This window comes from Anopheles darlingi, chromosome 2 (assembly GCF_943734745.1).
Source record: "Anopheles darlingi chromosome 2, idAnoDarlMG_H_01, whole genome shotgun sequence".
NCBI lineage: Eukaryota > Metazoa > Arthropoda > Insecta > Diptera > Culicidae > Anopheles > Anopheles darlingi.
Window position 1 is genome coordinate 32,530,521 of NC_064874.1, and position 26,970 is coordinate 32,557,490.

Sequence of the window (26,970 nt, forward strand, 5' to 3'; positions counted from 1 at the left end):
GACACGGAACGCCTGCGAGGAGGGCCGCCGTGGTCGAAAGGAATATGTACAACAGGAACTACTCAACTTATTAAGAAGCTAAGCTGCTATGTCAAAGTGGATTTCATTCGTATATACTAATGTCAACACTGGCAATTACTGGTTAAACAGTAGCAATAGGGGGAAAGTTGGGTACTGTTGTATGCGAGCGAGATTCCTTCCAAATACGTTCCAAAAATTCCAGCAAAAAATATTAAACAGAAGCGTAGCGATTACTACACATAGTATCGTGAAAGATGGTACGATACGTTTTGCTGTAAACTCACAATTCTTACCTTCAATCGGAAGGGGTGGGTCCGTTCCCGTAAATGTTACTGCACATAGGGACGGCACTTGGTAATCGCTACACCCCGATAAGCAGCTAGAAAAAGAGGAAACTGTGATTTAGCATTTCGGTTTGCAGCAGAAACCTTATCACACTACGCGAAGGCAACCACGTTGACTCGATTTATCGATGGGATGTGGGATGGGGCAACGGTGGTTATGTTGCAACTGCACAGATTAACTTATCAGCTCTACGTATAACCACGGTTTCCGTTTCCTGCCTGTCTGCTCCGCGAACGCCCCCCTTTTGTTGATTGCTCACTTACACAATGACCTCCAGCGCTCGTGTCGCGATATAGTGCTTGAGCGTGACAACCCAGCGTTTAGCGGGGTTGCGTTCCAGTAAGTTTAAATTACAATAACAGTACGAGGTTTACGCTGCATAACAGCATTCACGATGAAAGCTCATTTTCAGTTTAACAGAAACATCCCGTACACTCCCTGATGTAGCGCATGTGATTGAATGCGCTAATAAGACAACCATGAATTCCCTTCTTAATAACTCGTTCTCGTATACACCACTCTATCGGGCATAAAGCATATAAATATGTATACATTACAATATAAAGTGTTGAATCATAAATGGCTCAGCGTTGTTTGCTTCTTAATGATGACAAGAGATGGTGCATTGCGTCGTTATTTTTTCTTCACGAAAGATCTGAAGTTTGGTACATCACCTAGATGCGCAAAGGAAGCTAGATAGCTAAGCTTATTGTAGAGATCCGTATTCTGGTTAACCGGTTCTTCACTTTGTCATCATCGCAGTTATTTCGAGGCTCGTGAGCGCCAATAGGAAATTAAGATCCAAGAACCAGAACCAGGACGAAGATTTTCAGCATAAAACAACCGGCACTATATTTGCGCTCTTTACTGAATAACCATAATGTGTTTAATGCAATGCAATAAATAAATAATAAATGATTGAGTACAAGTTACAATACAGCGTAGCTTAAATGTCATGGAAAATGCTGGGTGAAAAAGTGGGCAAACCGGCGAATCCGGTTATGCGCTGGTGAGGGTCCGCCATTAGTCCGGACCAATGATGGGCTTCGGGAGCTCGCTCAGGGAGAACGTATCGCTCTTCAGCAGCGGTACCGCTGGTGGTGGTGTTCGTCGTTTCGATGGCTTCGAATGGTACATTATCCAGTTGTCCGGTCTGCAAACGGGATGTGGATTAGTTTCCGGGCACATTACAGGGAGCAGGGTGGGCGCGATAGATATGTAACTTACCTGTCGATATTGGTTAGCAGCACGAATGGTACCATGGAAATGGTGGAGCTTGCTGCCGGCATTCCGCTATGTTTGTTCCCGCTAGGTCGTTTGTCGTGTTTGAGTCTGGTGATCTGCTTGCGGTCCATTTGAGTCACATCGTCCCGTATAGAACGTTCTTTCAGTCGTATCGTCCTATGGCCCTGGCGGCGGTCATGGCGGTCACTGTCATCCAGCAGTAACAGTCCAACGAATTTGTCCGAATAATCATCCAGTAGTAGCGGATCGTTGTAAGTCGATGCGTAACGTACTGTCTGTGGTGCGTCCGGTCGAAACAGTGGCGAGTCGATGTCGTTTCGCGTTCTGTCTGCTGTGGCCGTAGAGTCCTGTCGATATGGTAGTGTTCTTGTGACTCCGTCACCGTAGTAGTCTCGATATCCTAGTAGTCGGTTGCTATCAGGACGTACAAGCGGTACAAAGTGTGTCTGCTCGGGTCGTAGATAACCGTCGTGTTCTTCCTGTAGTCGTTCTATTGTCGGTCGGCCGATGGCCTCATCTCGTTTCGTCTGAAGGGTGGTCTGATAGTCTTGATAGTCGTCATAGTCGTTAGTAGAGAAAGATTCGGATAGTTTCATCGGAAGATCGGAAGGAAGAGAAGAAGATGAAAGAGAAGCGAGTCTGGTGCCATTGGAGGCGAAGAAAGTGCGTCGTTGAGGCAATTCTGATAGTAGCTGGTTAGCAGAAAGCTTATTTCGGCCATTAGTAGTAGATGGGGAAGCAACAGAACTGACCACCATGGTACTAGTTGGTGCAGTAGCCACAGGGCTACCACTACCGTGTACCACGAGGCTCCGCCGGAAGTCGACAGAGAAGACAGACGAGTGAGACGAAGAACCGGACGCCGGTTTCAGGAAAGGTTTATTCGGTCGCGTCAGGTCGCTGTTCTCATTCGGTCGGGGTCTACTAGTCGCGTCAGATAGGGTCAGTTTGTCGGAAAGTCTACGTCGTACGGTCGTCGTCCTGGTGCGGAGTGTTGGTCGTCGTGTGTCAAAGTAAGGGTACGGTGGTTGTGGAGGGGTCGTCGAAGGTACCGTGTAGTATCCCCCGAATGGGTAGTACGCGTACGGTGGTTCACTGGTCGTCGTCGTCGTCGTCGTCGTGGTCGATGGTCTATGGTAACCGTAGGCTAAGTACGGCGGAGGGTCATAGTCTGAGTTGTAGTGTTCGTCATCATAGTCGTCGGTGTAATCGGTCGGTGCAGGAGTCTGATAGTAGTAGGCCGTTCCGTGACGTGCGTCCCGTTGGGTAGCGGTTCGTCTAGTACGCCGTCGTCTAGTAGTCGTCGATCCGTTGACGGTGCGTCTCGAGGCAGAAAAGTCAAGGTTGTTACTAATACCGCCGACCGGCCGGTTCGATATGGAGGCTGCCGTTTGGGGCCGTTTCTTGGTTGTAGGTTTGCGCGTCTGTTTGCGTTTGGTCGTCGATGGTCGTTTGGTCGTCGTAGTTGTTTTAAGGTCCAGCTTATGGTCTACGACGGTAGCGCCGGCAACTAGGATCTGCGGCTGCGAGGGTCGGTTTGTTGCTGTCGGTGGGTTAAGGTCAAGTTTGTTGCTCACGAGTATGGTCGGTGTCGGCGCAGTCAAGGTAGTCGCCGTTGCTTTCTGTCCCTTGATCACAGTTGGTCGTTGCTGTAGTCCCGTGTTTCCGTTCGTTATCAGGTCTACCTTGTTGATGAAGCTTCCTTGTAACGGGCTCAACAAGATCGTCGGAGGTCCGCGTGTGGTCGTAGTAGTCGAGGAAAATGTTGTCAAGTGTGCGGTAGCGGCGGTAGTGTCCATGGATGGTTCTGTCTCGTTCTTGTCGGTGTTATCTTCCTCCTCCTGCTGCTCCTCTTCCGAATCGTCCTCCTCGTCATCGTCTTCCTCGTTCGTCCCGTTAGCGTTGGCGGCGTCGTTCGTGAAAGGGTCTCGTTCGGCCCAGGGGTCTAGGTCGATGGGGGCCATAAGTCGTGTCTCGCACGGTAGTCGCTCGTTCTGTCCAAAGTCTGGTGGAAGGAAGGCAAATGGTTGCAGTGTACCACCGCCACCAAGGGCTCGGCACAGGACCTGCGACAAAGCCACTTGACGGATCGATTCGAGCTGGGCCGGCGTGAACGATGACTCGAAGCCCGCATTCTCGTACCAGAACCGATCGCCTTTGCGGAGATTGCTGAACTGCTGGGCGATGATACAGGCAAATGTAGGTCCGACGATACCACCAACGACTGGCCGCTCCGCTAGCCCTCCAACGAACAGATCAATATCATCAATCGTTCGGTACGCTTTGCGGAGCCGATTCGTTGAAGCCGGTCCCATCACTCGGTCGAGATCGCTCCAGTCCCGAATCGTTGACAGGCCACACGGGCCGCGCCAGTTCACGTACGCTGGTAGACCGTGGTCGCGACCCCGCTGTATGTTGATTGCCGCCAGATCGAGACCGAAGGGAAAACCTGATGACAAAGAAACGGATTAGTACATTAATCACTAGACGGTGGATGGTTGCGCCGGAAGATGGCCAAATAGAAACTCACTTTTCGTCTGAAACAGATGATTCGTCAACTCGGCCGTGATGAACTCGTCCCGCTTGAGGGCCCGCTGGTTCACCATGCCTCGCAGCAACCGATGCAACGATCCGGGACCACCGAAATCACCCTCGGCCGTATCCTCGTGCAGGCTGACGTTGTTGGCGATGAACCGATGGTTCCGGTCCGCACGCATGTACGTGTTCTGGATGAGCGAGTGGCCGAAACGGAAGGCTGCTGCAGAAAACTCATTCGCCACCGTCGGGTTCACGTTACTGTCGTACCCTCGATAGTAACCACTCGTTTCCAGCTCCAGATCGAACAGCCGGCACACGTCGCGACCCAGCACGAGCGGGAGAAACTCCCGGAAGGTGATGTGCTGGAAGAGCGCCCCGACAATGCGCCGCGTCTCCTGGTACACCTTCTCGTCGCTCCAGTGCGGGTTGAGGGCGGCCAGTCGTGTTGCAATCTGATTGTGTTCGTTCACCCAGATCATGTGCATCATCAGCAGACCCGGCTGCTCGCCACTCCTGCTGTCCCCCGGCCGTATGCATTGGTTAGCTAAGGCCGCCCGAAAGCACACGTCCTCGTGCGGTGGTCCCCGGCCAAACAGCAGCATACCCTGGCGGAAGATGCGCGCATTGTCCGACGACCGTGGGTTGCTGGAGTAGATCGGCGAAGCATCCAGGTAGGCAGTAGCCTGGTTGGTCTGCTCGCGCCATGACAACAGACAGTCGCGTCGTTGCGCCGGCGCCGAACGAAGAAACTCGAGGCAGCGCACACCCAGCTGCGACAGCCAGGGATCATCGTGCGGCACCTTGATCGGCAGGCAGGATGGGTGCGTACTATCCTCACCGCAGCACCTCGGAGTGGAACCATTGATCGGGCGCGGTTGTGCCGTTGCCGTCAGATCGTGATCAATCAGCTGACCCCAGAGGGCGAGCATCATCGTCACGGGTGCTTCCTCGTTCCGGGAACCGTGCACCACCAGGCTAACGAAGCGTGCCGATGGCAGCGATGCACCGGTTACCGATCGGCTGTGGCCCAGAAACAACAAATCACACGCACATACACACAAACACAGAGAATGAGAATACTGGATTGGCAGGACGACGGGATCCAAGGGTGCGCCTACTTGGTCAACGGTCAACTTACCGTATTCCCTCGACACCATCGTTGTACTCGGGCGCCAGGAATCGATGGAACGGCATCTGGGCTGAGCCCCAGCGAGGGCGCCGGGCATTGTTGCAGGTGCCATCGTGTGTCCGGTAGCGTAGACTTGCTGGTACACAGCGCGGTGGCTCCCGCGATGGGCACAACCGCTCCAGCGGTGTTTTCTTCAGCGAGATCTTTGGCGGTGCTTGCCGCCCGATGGCCACATACTCCACATTGGTACTGTGTCAAGTAGGCAAAGCGTGCCGTTAGAATCCTCCCGTTCACAGCCTGCTACTACTACTGCGATCGCTTGGACACAAAATCTCATGTCGGTTGTCAAGCACGTTGGGATGCTGGGTTGCTATGACTGCAACCAGCTAGATCCCATCTCGAGAGAGAAAGAGTTTGTTCAAGAGTTTGGCCCCATCGTTAGCCCGATCGCTCTCACTTTCACTTCGCACACAACGGCAGCAGCAACACCACAAAGCTCTTTGCCCTCACGCTCACGCATCCCCAACTTTCTTCTGAACCGTTTTTTCCCCTCTAGCTTATGGCACGCTCGAGTCCGAGTCGTCTACCGTACCGTGCCGCACCGAACGCCAAAGCCACACTGCGATGGAGCACCGTGGGGACGATCGTATTTATAAAGTTCTCCCTCCTCCCTCCCCGAGAAACCGTGTCGTCCGTGTGCATCGGGGGCCACGATCGGGCGCTTCCGTCTCGAGCCAACCACCCCTCCCCACAGCCGACAGCCCCAACCGCCACTCGCACCATCGTCGCAACGGCGACGTGATGGCCAGACGTGACCCACGCCAGTGGTGGGGATCGTGTAATGTTTTTATTTTCCAACCCGCGCTCCCGGCATCGTCCGCCTTGGCATTAACCCCCGGCCCGCTCCCCTGCGGGCGTTTTTGCTGTCTTGTCTGTCTCTTTTTTCCATCATTTTCCCTTGAGCTTTCTTTCTTGGCTCCCTCTGGTTATCGCGAAAAGTGAGGATCGTGATCTTCCGCCAGCAGTGGTCGGCGTTCCGGGGCGACCGGAAGACATCGGTCGATGCGTTGTTTCAGGCTAAACGGCTAGTGCCCCGTAGTTGTCATGGAGACAATTTGATTTTTTTTACTCGCAATGTAAGGCCACCGGTGACGTGCCGGCTGAAGAGTGCGTGCTGATGGAAAGCTACCTTCGATCGTTTTGTGGGATCGCTTCGGGTGAATCGGCGGAACGGAGAAGTAGGAGCCCTCTTCAGCGGAAACGCGGGGACACCCAACCAAAGCTGAACCGGATTCAAAGCCGAGCCCTTCGGCCGTACCGTGACACATGATAAGGGAAAGTGAAAGATCACGACATCGAGCCAACCTGCACCGATCGAGTACACCCCGCAGTATGAACAGCACTACCCCTATCCTTCCATTCCGGGACCCCGGCCGCGGCCCTTCCGAGTTTCCAGGGCAAAGTTTCTCTTTTCTGATGCGTTCGTCAGGCGGGGCCCGGATGGCCTCCGAGTGTCTTATCCGATCCTGATCGCCATTTACTGGTTGTTTCGGTTTCTTTCTCTTCAAATATGGTACCATACTTTACCGACACACGTCGCGCGGAGTAATAGCTTCCCTAGCAGGCCTAGCCACACCAACCACAGCCTTGCTTAATGGCTCCGATTTTTTATCTCCGATTTTGGTGATCGCAACCCGCATTTCACGGAACTCGGTTGACTTGCGAAAGCCGGTTTTTAGGACACTCCCAGTCTACAGTCCGCAGTGCTCTCGGGGGGGGCTCGGTTAGCGTTGTAAAGGCCACCTTTTCCCCGCGAGTTCGATACGCTCTACTCCAGTTTTTGTGCTTCTTTTGGAGGGTTCCGTCGTCCGGACCGGAAGCGGGAACTAATTGATTTTATGGCGACATCGCGATCGAAAGGCGCTCTTGTTGGCTGTTTGGGCATGGGATTGTCGACTTGAACGGTCCCATCATCACAACCTGATCGGTCATTCGCTTGCCCCTAGTGCTAATGGTGAGTTTGTGGTGGCTTGTCTTGCCCGTTCGAAAGTGAGTCTTTCTCATTGAGTCGGTGGTTCGAGCCCGAGGGAGGGAAAGCATGCCTTTCCTAATGATAATTGTTTGTCCGCTAGCTGACCAGTTTCGTTTGCTGAATTGCTCATTATCCGGAAGCATCATTTGAAATGGATTAGATAAATGGCGGTTTTGCTCCTCTCGTTAGCGGCCAGATGTCGATTCGATTAGCTCGTTGCATGTTTTTATTTTTAATCTAATGAACTCTTCATTTAATGAACTATTTGTATCGTTTTGATGACGATGATGGTGGCCCCATCATGGCCGACATTGTGGCTCAACGAGTCACAAACGTTCGCGCCAACGAACGCGATCGTTTCGATCACATCCACAGCAGTCTCTACTCACCCGCAGATGTCAAAGACGCCTTAAATGCGTTTTAAATTCCGCGAATAGAGCGCGAATAGAGCGTTTAAAAATACGCGCAACCTGATGTGACACAGAAAACGTGCACCGAAAGTCAAAGCGGGCCAACCCGGGGCCGTCCGGCAGTCCATCGACCCTGGGGGGTTTTTGGGTGGGCTGAACTTGACGCCGGTTGATCCCGAACCGCACCGCATCGAGTAGAGCACCACTCGGGGTGGCCCGAGGGGGGCTATTTCGGGGGTGCATGTTTGGCTCACCATCACGGTCCATCCTGGTGCACGCGAGCCGAGATCAGGGTTCTGCTTTCCGCCGATCAACCGATTAGCGCCCTTGATCGATCAACGAATCGAATTGTTTATGCGGCGCAGGAAAACTGGCACACGTGGCGACACTCTGGTGGATCGGGGCTACGTGTTACTGCTGGCAGCCAGTGATCCATCATGCTAGCGGTCACACAAAATGGAGAGAAGGATGGGGAGAAGTTCGTCGGGTGTCACAGTTTACTGTTAATTGGAACTTTCGTAGCGAAAGTTTTCTTTCAAATACCATGCTTGCATAGAGGTGCCCGCCCAAGGCGTCGGGATAAGTGCCTCAAGCAGCAACACCAGTGGAAAGCGTTTATTGGGGTGTATGTTTGAAGCAATCTAACGCTTGATGTTCGTCATTGTGAGTTGTTTCAGTGCTGGATGGGGCAAATTTGGAGATGACGATGTTGGAATTGCTTCACAAACTGATAAAAACGAAGCATTTTGTTAGTTCAGTGTATTTGTTGTTTGTTTCATGAGGAAATGAATGAGTCATTTCATGAAAATAAGTATTCTTTACGATCAGTAAGTCTTTGCATCTGAGGATTGGGATTAAGGACAAACGCTGTTGCGTACTTCCAATACTATTCCTACCAAGTATTATCGGTCTGAATATCTGAATATCTGTGAAAAAATCCGGGCAAAAAAGTAAGGGGCCACACGATCTCTCATTGACGAAAATTTGCCCAAAAACACATTAAAATCAATAAGGTGTTGTTAAATAATCGTACTAGTGAAGATGTTTCTAATGGAGCTCACATATTCTAGAGTTATATTGTATTTTTAGGAGGAAAATGTGTTTAGTAAACGAATACGGTGTTTACAGCAAGTTTGTGTACATATTGTAAATGCAGCTTTTGTTTTTTACGAAAACTAAAGCATTAATTTTAAAAACAACATCACTCGTTGGTACACACATTTTACGCTATTATAATTCATGAATAAGTGTCTTGTTTAGCCCTAAAAACAAGTAAAAGCAATCTGTTTCAAAAACCACGAAAATTTTTTATAATCAATATGCTGAGTTTAGCATTTCACCAAAGTGCACCGAATATATGTACATATGTTCGCATTATTGCAAAACATCGATTTATGTCCATATCGATAACGATAACAAATCAAATCGAAGCGACAATGCTGCGCTCTCTCCCGATCGTGAATGCAAACAAAAGGTTGCATTGAAGGGCCGTGCTGACCCTGCAGTGTGGCTGAAGGATGTACAAACAAGTTGCAGGGAGGGTTTTTTTTTGGGTCACTGGCCATGCTACCCTTACTGATGGCGGTGTGCTTACCCCTGCGATCCAAGCGATGGAAAAGAAAGTCCCGTGCGGGGTACCTCCACTGCAGTCCGTCTATCCACGCGTGTCCGTTCGCGCCGGTAATGGAGAGATCATGAACTCTAGGCGGAACGCTCCATACCGCCCATACCGAAAGGCCACGCCGAGAGGCTCAAGATGGAAGAAAAAGCGTTCTTCGAGAGCCGAGATCGATGTGAGATCGGCTGCACTTTCCCTTCCCTCCTTCGTTCCTCTGCTCTCGTCTTTTCGATCCCATTCTCTTACTCACTGTTTGCACTGCGATGCACGATCATTGCCGTGTCCCATCCTTTCTGCTTTGCGATGCTGCGCCGAAGAGCCGAAAGAGATCGGAAAGTGCAAAGTGAAAACACACGACACGTACGGACGGGGGGACCTTTTCGGAGCTAAGGCGTTCGTTGGGTGGTGAACGCTGTCAAGAAAGTTCAAGACCCAAGAAGGCCTTCGCGCGGTCAGCCCGGTCCGTCGATCGCCACGAGGGCCACGAGGCGTGTCAAGAAAAGCGGCAAATGAAACGAGTGCCTACTGCAGCAACGTACACACATCTGTCCCCGTGGGTCTTGCACCTCCACCCGCCACCCCTCTTGACCGGCCGATCAAGATGGAAAACCACTTTCTACCGGTGCGAACTCTGGTAGGCTACCGGCATATCCGTGCGGTGAGGTCGATGATAGATGGGGTGCGCGGGGGGTTTATTGGCCGGAAATAGAAAGTGTCGGCAAACCTTGGCAGCCGCCATCTCGATGTGTGCGTATTGCAACAAGCAAGAGAGAGAGAGAGAGAGAGAGAGAGAGAGAGAGAGAGAGAGAGAGAGAGAGAGAGAGAGAGAGCGAGAGAGGGACATAGAGAGATAAAAAATGAGCGGGAAAGAGTAATTTAATGACCAAATCGGGTCAATCAGATCGGTTAGGAACGACCGGTGTACGAAGATGGTCAGCCATGGTGGAAAGCGTGATGGAGCGGTGCATCTAATGTGGTCATTATGCCGGTTATTAGGTTGAGGCTACTCTGCCCCCCCGAGTTGGAAATGCTCATACAACCAAGTTGTGGATGAACGCATTTCAGGAAAAAAACACTTTTCCATCGAGAACTGACCGTGAACTGAGGGTGTGTGGGAGATCCATATTGGCTTACTGGGGTGCGAGCTGATCATTCATTGATCGTAGAGGTAATGCTCTGCCTCTTTCAAGGCAAATCGCAAATAGCTCCCTCCAATTCAAACTGTAACGTTCACACAGCGTCATTCGTCACCAGCGGGTGACCGTTGTCCGTCCGAAAACAGCAAACTAATTGTGGCAACGCAAATGGTGAATATGTTCGTGAAAACTAATGAGGTTGGTTCAGTGTTAAGCCATCGAGTGGCGACGTTTCTCACGTTGTATTTGCTTTTTTTGGGATTACGTAGCGCTTCGCGCAAACAGCGACACATGTGTTTGATGTTAAACATTGATCGAGCGATTCGGGGTGTCAAATGTAACGGCATATTGCTTGCTAATACACCATCTCAAATCACTTTTCCCCGCCACACTTTCACACTTACTTTTCAGCCACACTCGTCTTTATGGTCTAAAACGATCTTCGTGTTAGCTTTCATCCAAAAGACACAAATGGTTTCGTATTCCTTCTTCACCAAAAAAAAGAAGATGAAACGAAACGGAACGGACGTAATATTGGCCTTTAGTGTCGTCGTCGTCGACGTATTCATAGTGTATACGGTTCAGCTGGAGTATCCTGCGATCCCGATCAGGTTGAATCGAGAGAGAGATAGAGAGACAGTGAAAGCATGTATGTTGTGCGGTAACATAAGCGTCTCTTCGTTCCCAAAAGTGACACAACACGATACCACTTCACCGTGTTCATCGGGGATATCTTTCAGACACGATCTAGCCTGGACAACAACAGGAACACCTAGCGCCTGAGAAGAAGAAGAAGAAGAAGCGGCCCTCACTAACAATCAGTGCTTTGCCAATCAATACCGCAATCGCCAACCGTGTAGTGGAGTGTCCGGTACTACGATCATGTCACTTCCGCAATGGGCGTCCTGTAATCACCCGGGGGGCTGCAATATAACAGATGGCCCCATCCAATCGTGTTGCAGCGTGGAGGGGGGGGGGGAAGGAGGGAAGCGGGTTAATCAAGGTGATTAGGAGGTCTCTTATCGCAACAGCATCGCGAAAGCCGGTTTTGGCAAAGTTCGCTCTGGGAAATAACATCTAAAGGGCAATCAAGGGAGGGAGAACGGAGAACGGGGAGAGAGAGAGAGAGAGAGAGGAAGAGTTACACGAAAACCGTTGAAGCGAAGATGGGATTCGCCTCTCGTGGGAGAAAGTGTCTTGCCGGGGCGTCGGCTTACGTAAGGAGGGAATCAATTTGCCGAAACTCGTCGAACTGGCCACCGAAACCACCGCGGGATGGCGTTGGTGGGGCGGGCAGATGGAGCTCCCATGGGGCTTCCCCTGCGTACGCACAAACGAAAGCTACACATTGAGGTGTCGGTTTCTTTCACCTTCTATGGCGTGTGTGTTGATTCCACCAACCGGTACCTGGACTGAGTGGGCCCAGACCCAGATGCCGCTGGTCAGATCGCTGGATCGCCGTTGCCGCTTCCTGCTTCACCAATGTGCGTTGCGTGCGATCGCATAAGGATGGGTGAGTGTAGGGGAGCGTTACGGAGTAGGAGGGATTTGCATCGTTGTATCATCTGCTCCTCGTAGCAGAAGCAGCAGCACCAGTGTCCTAGTGCGTGCCGGAATGACGCCGAACATCAAGTGCCATTACGGTGAGCATTGCCATGGCATCGCGATGCGTTATGGAATAAGCGGTTGGAACTGCAACCAAAGTGAAGCACCACGAAGGGAGTCGGTTGGTTGGAGGCTGTGCAACATTGAAGATGAAATTCGAATCAAAACCCTCCCCGGTTCTCTGTCGCTGTTACGTCCAACACGGTGTGTGTGTGTGTGTGTGTGTTTTTGGTGAGATAGCCAAGCGAGGGTGCCAGTCGCTTGAGCTTTACGTGACAACCGCTGGTAGCAAACGGAGCGTGGAGCAGTGAATGCGATGCTGTGCATTTGGCATAAATCACTTCCAGCTACCTTTCTACTCACACCCCTTCCATCCTTCCCAAGGAGTAACATACAATGAGGAAATGGATGGAACAGCCGGCATTTCTTTATCTCGAAACCTGCTCTCCCCGCACTAAAACGATTCAAACCACGCCACACTGTAAAACGATTGAATTAATGGTTTTTGTCGGAAAATTTTTCGGCAAACCTCGATGAAACGGCACCACCCAACGGCACGAGTCGGTGGCACGAGAGTGCAGCATGCGAAAGTAGCAGGCCTGGGACTGGGTGGTGCTGTGTTGGTTACACCTAGCTTCGCGTCGGTAGCAAATTGAAACACCCAAAAACCATAAGCGTCGCCATCTGAGCTCTGAGAAAGACGTGCTGATATGCAAACGGTCGTGTATGTTTGATAATTTTCAGCAGCTGTTAAAAGGTGGTGGTATCGATGGCACGGGGCTCTGATTGATCTCCATTAATTTCCTTCTTTTGATGCTGATTACCGGGTAACTGGGTCACGTTTATGTAAGCGCTCGATTGATAATGATAATGTGCCACTGTTACTGCCTTTTGCTGCCGCCAACCGCCGTCCGCAGATGCAAATCAGGAGATGTCTTAGAGGATTCGTGAAGCAGTGGCAGCAGCAGTAGCAGCAGCAGCAGGAAGAGCAACAGTAAGAAACCGGTCTCCGGTCGTGGCAGGAGGAAATGCAAAGCACGGAACATAAACCTCTTCCCGTGGAGACCTCGCGAAAGCGTCACCACAAATCATTTTCCTCGTAACACAAATCACATAATATGTATCCATACTTATACGGTTTCTCCATTCAATCGCGACAGGGTGCACCGTGCTTGTGCAGAACTGTCCCCGCAGGGGAGGCCGGATGTTTACCACCCGGGCTGAGGGTTTCCGCATGAAATAGTCGGATGAAGGAGGGGGATACAGAGGCTACTGGATTGACTACTAAATTTGCGTCTTCGCCACAGCTACCGGTTTGTGGGGGTAGGAAGGGTTAGAGTGGAATCGTAGAAATGACACCAATCATAAATAAATGGCCCCAAAGCATCGATCCAATTATTGGATCAAAACCGGTAGCAGTCAGTGGAGGGGCAGCGGGTGGTCGGGTTAGCCAGATTGTGGTGAACCGATATGGTAGTTTCCGTGGGATCACGGATCAACTCAATGTACAGTGCAACCGCGGCGGATTGCGTTGGAAAGTTGCAAATCATAACTTGTATCATCGCCCGTAGACCGGGAGCGAGAGAGTTGCGTCGACGCGTCAGGCTTCTTAGCTTTGGGTTCGAACAATTAGCTTTCTGATTGTGATTGATTGCTGATTAGCAGATTTGAGGCTGCGAGGCTCCTCGCCCCCAATGAACCAGAGTCGTATGCACGTTGACTGGTGGTTCAATCGTGCTATGTTGCGTGGTGCCTAGTGTTTCAATAGCACGTTTGGCTCAAGCAGCTGCTGCTGTGAAACTTCATTGCTAGGTTCATTTTGTTGTATTTAACATAATCAATTACACACCGCTCCACTGTTTGCAGGTCGAATGCAGGTACAGGGCGCCCCGAAAGGGTTGCCGCAGAGCAGCAGTGGTGATTCGTAAGTTGGTCTACGTTCCATGCCTCACTGTAATGTGTTGTACAACACTTTTGCCGATCAACAGCAGGTACCCTTACGTGAGCATGAATTTTTATCTTTTCTTCAAACAAACCGTCGAAACTAGTCTAGTTTCGCATTCGGATCTGTGGGGCGCGTCATTATTTTTTTCGAATATATTAAGGGCCTTTATCTTGCTTCACGTTGTGGTTCTGTCGCATCTTATGCTGTGCTACAATGGCAGGTGCACGCGATCGCCGGACACAAAGCATTGCCGCTTGCGTGCTAATGATGCATCGGTTTGGTCTAGAGGTTTAATACGCACCCCGACGGGAGCCAACTGATGAAAAACCCTTCTTCACTCATTCCCACAGGTATTGCTGCTGTCTGTGCAGTCTTTATACGGTTCGGAGCAGCCCATATAGCCCTTCTCGCTGCTTATGATCGACGAAATTTTTGGGGGGCGGTGATGCTTCAGAAACATTCGCTTCATGGTGAAGTGGATAGGTAGGTTTGTGATGTGGCTGTTTCCATTTTTTTTTCATTTCGATGAATTATGCAACCGAAAGATGTGAGGTTTTTGTTTCCCTAAGCAGCGTTACGCTTCCAACCGGAGCGTTTGCCTGCCGGTGCCAAGCAGAAGCAGGCATCCTAAAACGGCTCCAAAAGCATCACATCTTTGAGGGGGAGGTTTTATCGCACCAACGATGCTCACGATTTTATGCTGGTATTGTTACATTCGTTTGTTTGGAGTTTGTTTTTCACTTTTTTGGCTTTTGTGCGGTTTTTGATCGCGTGATCGCGAACGACCAGCGTTTGTCTTATCGCATTCAACGCACCAGACCAGTCTTGAACTCAACGGTCGAACACCTCTTCACGCACTGAGCCCCTCCCTTACTCTCTCGCTGGAATTGTGGAAACAATAATATTCGTTCGTGTGGTTTGGTTGTTGTGCCTGGCTCGTGATCTCGTGTGATTTTTGTTGTTGTTTTGCTTCATCCCATCTGCAAGCCTTCCAGATAGCGCCGGGGCGCGACGGTGTGGCGCATGCTTTTAGTGTTTATGATTAGTTTTAGATGCGCATACAGTGCCTGAACAGCATCCAGCAACGAGCCACGGGTCTATCATCATCACGCGCTCTCGCGATTGTTGGCGTAAGAAAGTGAAAGATCAAACAATGGTCCGCGTGACACCGTTGGGTGCCATCCAGCCAGATAAAGGCCGCGTATCGGGGGAGACTAGGTGTGGGCGAGTGATTTTATTATTATTATTTTCCCAGGTTTCACAGCACCATCCGCTGTCATATCAATAGGCAAACCCGAAGTACTGGGCCGTACAATGCCCAGTTGACGATCCACAATGTAGTAGCGCATCCATGCTGCTTCACAGCAGCATGCAGCCTGCCATTAGCGGGCCACATGCACATGCCAAGACGCGCACCACAATGTGAGGAAAGCGAACCATAATTTAATAACAATGACCTCTCACACCCAGCTCCTCTTCCTGATCCCGGTGCTCGGTGTAGCTCCCACGTAGACGTGCCTCGTACACCACTTTTGTGCAGAGGTCGGGGTATGTTTGTTTGAATTGAGCAGGATTTTCGTCTCGAATGCGTCTGGCTATAGCGGGGCGCTTGTGGTGGCCATTGTGCATCGGAAAAACCGCTCGGTCGAGCGTCGCGTAACGAAACGAAAAAGCACATTACTCAATCTGCACAAGAGAAGAGAAATGAGGCGTAGGAGGGTGGGGAGGGAGAGTGGGTCGGGAAGGGACAGCGAAGTGTTTCGAGCATTTTCACTTTCTTCTGGCTCGCGCCCACCGCTGCTGCGAGATTATGAAATAGGAGATCGAGCAGGAAAAACGGTGCTCCGATGCAAGGGAAAAATGCTAGTTTTCTCCAGCCCTGTACGAGTGGCGAACCTGTGGTTGAATGTGAAATTGCCAGTTACTGGGTGGAGGAAGGCGCATCGGGGGATCTGGCACCTCGCGGTGGAAGATGGTCACCGATGGCATCTCATCATCCCATCATTCGGTGCGTTCCTGGTGTTGGTTGGGAAAGTAATTGCACACTGCTGGCCACGGTGTCCCGAGACAATCGGTCCTGAACACCCCATCCCTTGAATGTCCTCCGGGGTTTTTAATTTACAGCACATGGCATCGTTTTTTTTTTGTCAGTTGGTACGACAAGTGTGGTATGCGGTTATGAGATGAACTGTGCGAACTATGCATGGCTAACTGCTGGTTTGCCGGTGGCGTCGGTCGACTTATTTCACTCATCACGAACGAGTTTGTCAATGATTGAGTCTGTTGGTCGGTTGAGTATGCAAATAACCGACAGCTGGTGTAATGTGCGGGGCTCGTAATGAGCACACCGAGAGTATCAAACGTCGTGGGCAGATTGTTTCATTCGTGATGAAGATGGTGTGGTTAACCACTAGAAACCCTATTTATTAGGGGAATGAATTGTGAGAATGTGTGCTATGTATGCAACAGCACGGTGCTCATTTTCAATAGAATATTGAGTTTTAAAAAGCATCTATTTATGTAGCAAACCAACAAGGCGGGGATTTTGGTATAGCAAACCCTTGTAGTACAGTATGGCATTGTAGCAAAGCATTCCCTGAAGACATCTAGTAGCCATGGGGACAACAGTACTTAGAAATCACGCCAGCTGCATGATGTGTGTGTAACTAGCATTGTGGTCTACAGAAGTTGTCTGGAACAAGCTCTTTAGTTCATTGTTTTCAAGTGTACGAACGATGAGCTACTGGAGAAAAGTTAGTTCTTTTAAAAACGTTATGCAGAACTTAGCAAAATTTGTCTTTCCATTAATGCATGCTTAGATAAATATAAATTCATGCTTGTAGTGTTCGCATAAAATCATGTTTAACATAACATGAAGTATTTGTTAGGGGATGTTAGAGCCCTTTTCATATTCAAGGAAGCCTCCATAGTCAATTTCATTTCTGAAGACACAATCCAGACTGTTTAATTGGCAGTTTGGCTATTCGATAAGCCGTGGATAGTGCGATATGGTCGTCACTGCATGAAATTTCATTATCGTTGCATTATCGTGTGTTTACGATTTTAACGCCTTGAATGTGATTATGGCAAGAAATAGTATAGAAATGTAAGATTGAAATGAAAGTATGGGTAATGGGAAGAGGCTACTCCTTTGTATATCCAATTTCAATAAAGGCATCTCTTATCTATCACAAGCAGCAAACGAAGCAAACGTTACAGTTGTTGAAAATGGTCACTATTTTACAACGGTCGTTAAGTTAAGCTCAACGGTGGGCGTGTGTTCTACGAAAGTGGGCCACCTACATTAACAATGAAGAATGTTAATTAGCTTCCCCATTTTCTCTTCAAGGCCACGGACAAACCGATTTCATGTTTGATACAGACTACCGAAGGGGACACCGAAGAGTCGAGGAAAGACAAATGTATTCTGTTTGCAGCATAATTCACTGCACGAAACGAAACAGTCCTTCAAAAATCGGTTCTTCGTTCCGTTTGATATGTTTGTCGGCTACCTCGCATTTCACAGTGATAGGATACGCTTTCGAAATGTAAATTGGAATGGAAATGTAAAATCATCAATTCAGCCGATAGACCATGAGTGACCCTGTCCACTTGGAGTCCGTTGGCACCCGTCACAACTGGAGCATATCTAAAAGGCATCGGCAATTAGACAAACAACGCATTGCCGGTTGTGCAGGTTGATTGGCGCCAATGAACTACTCTTGGCATTGCTTGGACGATAAGATTGGGATTAATATTTAAATTTTAGCACCATTTTCATTGCTCGCTCTGGTGGCAAACACAATGCGTGGGACCTCGTACGCCGCATACTGCAGCAGTTAATTATGAAACAACAACCATTGACCGCTAAGGCTTATGTTTGCGTATGACTTCTTCGTCACACAATCGCTCATTACGCGTCGGCTATCTGTGTTGTGTTTTGCTCGCCGGCAGCCACTAAACTAACGCAGCCTAATCAATATGCGGCGATGGTTGTGGTGATTCGGTATCGCCGGCACCCCCCAATGCTAACATACACACAACGGACACCCCTCTTCGTCGAAGGATCGAAGTACAAAGCGGCTACCATTGCGTACTAGTCGCGATCGCCCGCCAATGCATCGCAACATAACGGCCTGCCGGGTCCTTCTTCCATCGATGATGTCGTGCGTTGGACCCCATTTCGTGGTGCAGACGGCGGCGATTGTTACTGTTGGGGGGCGATATGTTTGCCAATTTGCTGCTCGTGTTCGCATGGTGCGTTTGTTTATTGTTTTGGGGCTGTACCCATTTTTGGGTCAAACGGGGCACGATCACGCACGCTGAACGAAATGCGCGCGCTACGCGTCGATCTGCTCGATAAAGTATTTCGAAACACTCAAGCGAAACAATCAAACAGCTCAGTAGAGGTTCATAATTTTACGTATGCGAAAGGCATAGAACGCTAACGTTAGAAAAACGGACAAAACTATTATGCATGGCTGACCTGTCTGGTCACCATGGGTACTCAATAATACCTGCAATAGTCACGTTCGGTTGTGCAACGGTCAGATTGTCCCATTAGTGGGTTTTTAGTTACAGGTACAAGTGATACGGTACTCATGGGTGCCGCTGCGATGAACTTGGCGAACAAAAACCCTTCTCTATCAACTCCCTCTGCTTGACGGCCATACGTGATTTTCGGTTAACTGATGTGTGCCAGCGGTGCAACACTTTACAATTTACCTTGCTTTGAACATCTTGGCCGCCACCAACGAGGCGTAGGCTGCCTTGGCATCCGCTTCCGTCTGATTGGACGCACTGAACTGGGCCAGCAGTGCGCCTGGATCGTTGGCATCCAGCACGGCACCTACAAATAAACCAATGCGGGAAGGTGTGAAATTGTGAGGCCAACTTATGGCGAACCGAAGAGGTTGGTGCGTTCTTACCGCGCTTCAGCATTTCCGGCTCACGGCGATCGTACAGCTCGATCATCGCCTCCAGTCCCTTACGTGCGGCACTCTGTAGTGCCGTCTGCATCGCGTTTTTCCGCTTTTTAGGTTTCGTTTTGCGGCGATTGGTGTGGTTGCTATTAACGGTGCTGCTGGTACTGGTGCTACTGTTTGCTCCCGTCTTGCGACGCGTCTTGTGTCGGCGAGGCATAACCTGCGCTCGCTCATCGGACATTTGATCGTTACCAGGTAGTCCTCCCAGCGGGCTCGCTATGTTTGGTCGCGGTAGTTCTGTTGCTTGCTGGTCGGTAGCGATGTCAACTAAACTGTGCTGCTCCGTCACATTCGCGCTCAGATGGTTAGATTCACCGTAGATGAAACATAACTGCAACAGTAATCCAGCGGCAAACATCGTGTAATGGCTATGAACGTTTGTTGATGGCGCAGTAAAAAAGAAAAGAAGAGGGATGGCAGGAATTAAAATGTGTGAAAACAGTCTTATATCGTTTGTTCGCTTTGAAGCAAGGAGGAAAGTGAACAGCAAAGCTTCCTCCACTATATGGTTTCCCACGGCGATCGTATATTCTAAGAATCGATTAACAATGTACAACGGAACTGTTACGAAAGGCAACCAGCGTGCACGAAGATGCAACCCTTGTGAAGGTGTTTACTTTTACTTTCGGTAGATGAAACGGCTAATTGCTAGAGGTTCGCTCGCTACCTGGTCATGCCTGGCAGGTGCTACTTATGAAACGAAAGCACCAAACATCACCCGTTCGAAAGCTTTCCTGGCCAACCATAACGGAGGGATAACAGGGTGAAAGAATCGTATACCAGGGAAGACCATATGGTTTCTTGTGAGAGGAAATTTGGTGAACCTATAAGTACGTGAGGCGAATGATTTCTTGTGTTGAGTTAAGTTTGTTCCGCATGATCTGTAATTGATTGTATACCTCCTATCAAGCATTCAGGATCGTGTAAAGAGCAGCATAAAACATTAAAATCGTTGGAGTACCTCAAAATCAAAATGCTACAAACAAAAACGATACATCGTAACCCATTCTGCTCGTCGTTTTGCGCATCAAGCGAACAAGAATGCATATCCGGGTCACATATGTGTTGCGGTGGTGATTGAAACTATAGGTCAGCACAAGGGCGAACATATTAGTTTGCCACCATTTTATGATCGTGTTCCACGACTCTGCGGCGAACGTGAACACGGAGATGTAGAGAGGGAGCAGGAGATAAAGCGAGAGAGCGAGCAAGGAGAGTACCATTCGCAGCCGTTCGTGTTTTAGCTCGCCGGATGTGTGGCCATAAAACCAGAAGAATGCTTCAACCAGGGCCGCGAAGTGCTCCTTCGTGTACTTCACACTTACCATCCGTTCGAGCGGGATGGGGCCGCAATCGTACTGCGCCGTCGTGTCGTCGGTTTAATCGTCTTCATTTGTGGCAATATATTGATGTCAAGTTGCTGGACCGTTTAATCTCGCGTCTTTCTTCTTATTGAACGTTTATCAGTGGGCTTTGCGTAGTGGTGGCTCGAGTAGACGTTGGGGCGTCGTGCTGCAATGATACAAGATGATGTTATGGTTTGATGAGATTTTTTTTTACATGAAGGCGCTGGTGTTGTTTGTCCTTATTTATAGCGACATAATGTTGCTATGTTCAAGCCCATTGTACATGTTCAGTGAGATGGATTCGTCAACAATATTGGCTCTTTAAATGTTTGTACTGTTGAGCTCAAAGATACAGTAAGCAATCAGTTCTTCAGATATTTTAACGATCACTGGACTGGATTGTACAGACGAATTTGCAACATTTTATTACCATCAGCGGACAGACCTGCAGAGGGAATGAACTAATCGCTCAATATTGCTATAAAACGTATCGTCCCATTCCATGCCTGAAACATTATAAAACCCTCCTCTGCACTCTGTGGTTGTGCTGAATTGCTGGTCGGTAGACCTAATGCAGTCACTATGGGCAGGCTACAAGTGGTATTTTGTGTATGTGTATGGAGCCACTATCCCCTTCTCTATCGAATACCCGGCCCAGAACATACACACGTAGCACACTCATATACCTGTGCAAGCTTATCAAAACGCACTCCTCGCTAGCACTGTGCCGAAAGCTCCAGCCACTCCAAGGTCACGGCCTGATCGTTCCACGAAAAAACTGAAACCGGCTAATCCAACTCGCTTTGCGTTCGAGGTGTTGTTAGCTACAACATGTTTACTGCAGAAGTTAGACCGTCAACGTAGGAAGCAGATTTTAAAAGGGGGTTGTCTAGAACATGTGAATCGTGATTAACATAGAAGATTAGATTGTTAGACAATGACTGACACGTATTAAGTCTTGATCTTAGCAATTTAACATGTTTTAATATTTCTTTTAACATATCTTATCTACATAAACAAACAAACAATCAAATCGACCTTGAACTGGTACAGTTTGCATAACCAGGGCACATTTGAGGTTTACACTTAAGGATTGGAACAGATCGCTAGCGATTCCTTTTCCAGACTCACACGTTCCTTTCCTCACGCAACGAATCGGTTTCTGCACGCAATTGATTTTTTCTTCTTTATCGGCACAACACAACAATCGAAGCTCCGAATGCACCGGATTCTACTCATACTAAGCTTATGAATATCCCAAAATCACAGTTCCCATTGTAAGTGTACTTGTTACTATTTTTCTATCTTTTGTCCACCTAACGCACCTCAACAGTCCACCGATAGCATCCTGCGCGGATCACGCACTGGCGTGTAGCGTTTGAACTTGACTTAGCGTCGGGAATGACTGACCCATTAACTCGAGCAGCTGCTCCACGGATGTCTCTTCCCTTTGCGACCATCCTCATATAATAACCGGCATCATCATCCTCCTCATCGCGATCATCAGCATGATCACCGTCATCGTCATCAGCAGGTATGGTTTATACCTTCCTGCTTGGGCTCGGTCCCAACCTTACAGGAACCCTGCGCGAAACCAATTGAACACAATCCTGTTTGGGTGTGTGCTGCGCGGACGAGGTGAAATTATGATTTCACTTCAACGCCAACGGCAATCAAGCCAAGGGAAGGGGTGACAACCGCGTCCAGTGTGAAGGGATACGCCCGATCCACATTACCCTTACCGTTTCACGTGGGCCGCAGTGACGACGAGCGACAGTGAAGGAGCAGAAGTGGTGGTAGGAGTGAAGTGAATAGCACCGATCGGTTCTGACACTGTTCACTGACGTTAAGTACCACCGGGAAGTCTCATCATCATCATCATCATCATCTTATACATTGCGGGATAGAAAAAAACACAATCATGAAGGCGCAATCGCACCCACTCCAGTGTACGCGTGAAGACTGCCAAGTGTCGTCGGGGAATATGGGCCACCATACGTCAAAGAAAGTGATATAAGATGCTAGTCACGGGTCACCGGGAGCACAACCATGGTTTGTGCCATTTCTCTTCCACCGCAGCCACCGAAGCACCGTTCGGGCACCTCGTCAACCGCGAACCGGGACCCGGTTTTGTGCCGGTCGCAACCCGTTTCGCCAGATCCTGGGGAGGTTTTGCCGTTAGGAAGATTGTTCTGGTGAACGCGATGAACGCAATCGTTGGGCCTCGGGGATTGAGGACTATCCGCGACTTTCTATCTTGATAACCACAAACGCTCTCACACAAACCAGCACAGCATATCTGACATTGAGATTCCGTTACTACGTTGTGGCAGGTTTTTGTGACGTCGTATCGTGACGGCAATATTCGCTAAAATAGTTCCAGAATGTACTCTAGCTTTCAGTAACGATACACCTTCAAAAGGCGTGGGTTAACTTGTGGTCAAGCGGATACACATGATAAAATTGATTGGATAAATAGTAGTAGTAATATCGCAAAAGTGTTATAAATCCGATTCGACGATCGTTAGTTAATCTTTCAACTGAGCAGCGTATAAAACTGTGCAACCATAAGCTTGCGAGTGATGGATATTTTAGTAAACCAGCATCAAAAGCTTGGTAACTTGGTGCAAGTTGTAAAAAACCGAAGAAAGACGAATTGTTTTAAACGCAATTACTGTTCAAATGAGAGCTTTACTTAACAAACATGATTTGGATTTTAGTCTGGAAAAATCAACAATTGCGTATGATAAGATTGTATGATAAGTTATTACATGTTTTGAATATTATGCAAAACCATTAAAAAACCTAAAACTAAAGATGATTGGCCTTGCTTTCAGATGTGTGAATGTTCTACTATAGGAGATGTTTCGATATGTCCCATCCTAATGAAATAAAGTTATTATCAAGGTAACAAATTATTTCACACCATAATCACAACGATTACGCGTGTTGAATGCTGGGATACAACATACGGCTAGTTAGGTTATGACATCAGTGTTTAGTGATGCGAGTGGTATAATATGCATCAAATGCATATTGACGAAGAATAATTAAATCACTAATTCAATAGCCGTGGCCACACGGGGCGAAAACTCTAGCGCAAACGAAAAAATTAATGCCAAAACGTTTACGCTTGCCGTTTACATGCTGTCAAACGATTATTGGTCCGTGGAGCGTAAAACCTAGCGTAAAAGCTTTTTGCAAACGGTAGGGCTCACAATATGTTCTTTTTGTGGTTTACATCGACAGTGAGTGATCATTGCTAGTGTATTCAATCCTTTTCTTCAAAAAAACGATTTTAATTTCCTCAACCCGGCCATGTAAACATATCGAAGCGCAAAAGTTTTGGCATTAATTTTTTCGTTTGCGCTAGAGTTTTCGCCCCGTGTGGCCACGGCTAATAAGACAATTCACTGTTAACCAAAAGGCATTCACAGACCAAAAGCGGTCCTAAGCATCCATTCAGTTTAATCATCGATTTAAAAGAATCTATGATTTAAAAATATATCGACACTCTTACTGTTCCTTTACTTTCCAAGGCAATTATTTTAAGAAATTAAATTAATTTTCACAAATGTTTTTTTCTCCTATTCATCGGTTCATTTGGTATCTTATCAGTCCAGTAATAAAATATGGATTCTCCAAGCTGTAATCTCGAGTCTACTCCCCCCCCCCCCCCCACCAAATAAGAAACATCTCAAACGAACTGAACATTCACTAAATTTGAATGTGAACGAGAACTTCCTCGATGACCTACATTTTGGGCTACACATGAGAAGAGGGTGAGACTCCCCCCCACCCCGGGGCGCTGGTATTCCTATACCCCGAGGGGCCAGTTGCGTTCCAGCGACTGTGTGTTAGTGAGTTAAGACTGACTGGAGCAAACCCTGGACGAGATTATGCACTCACCTGCTGCAGCAACGATCTGGCCTGTGGTAGCATCGCATTCGTACGAGTTTTCCGCTTTCATTGCTGACCCACCAAGCTCTCTTGGGGCGCTTTCTCACGGTACAGTGGAGCAGATGAGAAAAAAAACACACACACACACACACGCACACACAATACCGATCCCTCGGCTACCGGAATGTCTGCTCCTGTTCGTCCGTCTGTCCGTCAATCTCGTCGTCCGTCGGTGTCTATCAAGTGACTTCTTCCTCGTTCACGTTATATCTACTATTCTTGTATAACAAATATCACACAACGTTTACTGTTTTCTACGGAGGCGCGTTCTGGGAACGCAACCCGCTCGACGCGGGGCTTTAACGCGAGAACGACGTTTCAACAAAACCACGGACGTGTAACAACATGTAGAACCAGAGTAGAACTTATGCGCAATTAGCTATTCGCGGCACACGCTGGCCTTGGTGTGCCAACACCAACAAACGGTGTTGAGTGTTGCGTAATCCGGAGTAATCCGGAGTGTAGGCGATCGGGATAAAGCGATCAAATTAGTTTACCGGGACCGGGACAGAGGACCGCAATCAATAAATTAGAGGGTAGGGGGGGAGGGAGAGAGAGAGAGAGGCAGAGCAAGAGATAAAGAGCGAGAGAGCAGGCCGGGATAGAGTGATAGCAGGGGTAGAGAAGGAGTAGCATAACCGTATCATGCCCTCATCCTCACTGGCGACGTCCTGCAGCCCGAGTGCCGAGTTGTCGCTCGCTCTGCTCCTTATCACGCAGCTCCTTGATGGCACTAACATTGCCCCACATCACTTTGGCGGTTACATGCGGCCCACCGATACCGACGCCTCCTCCCGGTGCTCCCACAGTGGATGTAGCAGAGACTCCCACCGATCCGTGGTGACCGTCACCGTTCTGACGTTGGTGCCCGTTATGGTAGCAGTTGCCGTTGCCACTGTGCTGGTTGTGGTTCCTGGTGTTACCGTTGCGCATCAGCTGCTGATCCTCGCTGGCTGCTGATCGTGCTGCTGCCGCTGCTCGGCGTGCCCGTCTTTCCCGGTCCACACCGGCACCACCGTGAGCGGTCGCGTTGACGAAATTGTTGTTCTGATCCTTCTCGCGATCGCCGGTCTTGCACGGATTCATCGACATGTTGACGGCGCCGGGGTAAATAGTAAACACACGCACCCAAACACACGCACGCTCGCACGCACTCGCACAACGACGACGTCACACTACAGGCGGTACGGCATTGGCAAAAGGAGGAATTTTCACACGAATCGCACGCTACACACACGCCAAGTCGACCCTTGCTGGTATCGCTGGTTAGACGGATGCTGCTGCTGCTGCTGCTGCCAGTGCTGCTGATGCTGCTGCCGAACCAGCTGGGGCTGGAAAGTCTTATGCAACCGTGCGCGATCACGAACCGAGCGCGATCGTCCCGTGTGCGCCGCCGTGCGTCCGTCCCGAGAGATCCGCCGCTCCGATCCGACAATGATTCCGATTCCTCGTCCACCTCCTGCTCCTCCTGCTCCTCCTCCTACTTTGGCTCGTCGCCTCTCGTCGCCGCAGATTCGGTTCGGTTTTATTATTATTATTATTATTATTATTTTTGTTGATGGTGCCCCTCGAGTTGCTCTGAGCGAAACGTTTACGAAAACAACATCCAGCGCGCAACGGCAGCTACTGCGGCCGGGTGCAGGGCGGGCAGCAAACAGCAAAACCAGCAAACAACAACAGCAGCCGCAACCGCTGAGACCGCAGTAGATCATGAGGCAAAACAAATAAAGAAAAGACTCGCGCGAGCTCGCTCGCGAGCACACACGCACAGCAAATCCGTCGCCGAATCGCAGGCGAGGCGCGGGCCACGAGGGGAGAATCCACCTTTCACGAGAGGATCGACGGGCGATTTGTGCAACGAGCGCGGGCTCGCGCGCACGCAGTCCGTGGCGCAGATGGTGCTGGTGGTGCTCCGTGGCCCGTGCCCTGTGCCAGCGGCGCAACGGGGTTTGGCCCTGTTCCAGGCTTGCCAGCTACCTAGCGGTACATCTCTTCGCTGGGCGCAAAAGCATTAGAAAGACCTTTGTGCGCGTTGGTAGATGAATGGGAGAGACTCCACTACCCCGAGAGACCCCGAACAGGATTCAGTCGGTAAGTGAGAGAGAACGAAAAAGAGAACGAGAGAGCGAGAGAATGCCGCCCATTGCGGGAGGCTGCGAGCTTAGAAAAAGGGCCTGCGGTCGATGCTGATCGGGTTCGTCGCTGGAATTCTGTTTCGTTCGCCAGCGAGCGAACGGGCATTCAAGTCTTTCGTTCCAAATCCGGCTTCCAGCGCTTCCACGGCACAGCACAGCGCAGCAGCAGCGGTTGCCCTTCGAGCGAGCATGGTATGTCGTGGTGGTGCGCTTGTGTGCGTCCGATGGTCCCACAGAACGGGATCACCTGTTTCCGATTTCAGGTGCCCAGTATTGCAGTCTGCGTTTGCGTTTGGGATGAAGGAGAAGCCGGAGGAGTGGCTAGCAACGGGGTGCAGCAACGAAATTTTCATCTGATCATATGCGAGAACCCCGCGATGCTGTTGGTGGTCGTGGTGTTTCTGCTGCACAACCGCAAAAGACGGAGAACGTGACTGTCATTGTCAGTGGGGCGCGATCGTGAAAAGAACGTGGTTGTTGCTGGGTGCAGCAGGTGGACGGAGCGACCTCTCGGGGAGTG

At 49.6% G+C, this 26,970-nt stretch overlaps 3 protein-coding genes across 3 annotated transcripts in view; 1 reads left to right on the forward strand and 2 right to left on the reverse strand.

Moving 5' to 3' along the window:
• Positions 1–1,216: 1,216 nt before the first annotated feature.
• On the reverse strand, positions 1,217–24,390 carry LOC125950586 (uncharacterized). The gene is made up of 8 exons (XM_049678719.1): positions 24,265–24,390; positions 20,335–20,521; positions 18,953–19,377; positions 18,750–18,873; positions 5,288–5,527; positions 4,142–5,169; positions 1,594–4,060; positions 1,217–1,519 (listed from the first exon to the last, which is right to left on the reverse strand). Exons 2-8 carry the CDS (start codon positions 20,400–20,402, stop codon positions 1,390–1,392), a joined length of 4,482 nt encoding a protein of 1,493 aa, XP_049534676.1. The 5' UTR covers positions 20,403–20,521; positions 24,265–24,390; the 3' UTR covers positions 1,217–1,389.
• Positions 24,391–24,971: 581 nt separating this feature from the next.
• LOC125950631 (uncharacterized) lies at positions 24,972–25,759 on the reverse strand. The gene has a single exon (XM_049678799.1). It carries the CDS (start codon positions 25,405–25,407, stop codon positions 24,973–24,975), a length of 435 nt encoding a protein of 144 aa, XP_049534756.1. The 5' UTR covers positions 25,408–25,759; the 3' UTR covers position 24,972.
• Positions 25,760–26,333: 574 nt separating this feature from the next.
• LOC125959103 (helicostatins) overlaps positions 26,334–26,970 on the forward strand; it is a 29,625-nt gene continuing 28,988 nt past the window's right edge. Inside the window, exon 1 of the mRNA XM_049691882.1 lies at positions 26,334–26,406. Within this exon, the coding sequence (XP_049547839.1) occupies positions 26,359–26,406 (48 nt within the window). The 5' untranslated portion in view covers positions 26,334–26,358. The remainder of the gene's footprint in view (positions 26,407–26,970) is intronic.

What these genes read in the sequence shown, in the direction of transcription:
- LOC125950631 (XM_049678799.1), bottom strand. Translation starts at nt 25,407, where the DNA reads ATGTCGATGAATCCGTGCAAGACCGGCGATCGCGAGAAGGATCAGAAC.
- LOC125950586 (XM_049678719.1), bottom strand. Translation starts at nt 20,402, where the DNA reads ATGAAGACGATTAAACCGACGACACGACGGCGCAGTACGATTGCGGCC. An exon ending in GATGGTGTCGAGGGAATACG is followed by an intron (nt 5,170 to 5,287) that starts GTAAGTTGACCG and finishes TCTGGGCCACAG; the next exon opens with CCGATCGGTAACCGGTGCAT. An exon ending in TCATCTGTTTCAGACGAAAA is followed by an intron (nt 4,061 to 4,141) that starts GTGAGTTTCTAT and finishes CTTTGTCATCAG; the next exon opens with GTTTTCCCTTCGGTCTCGAT.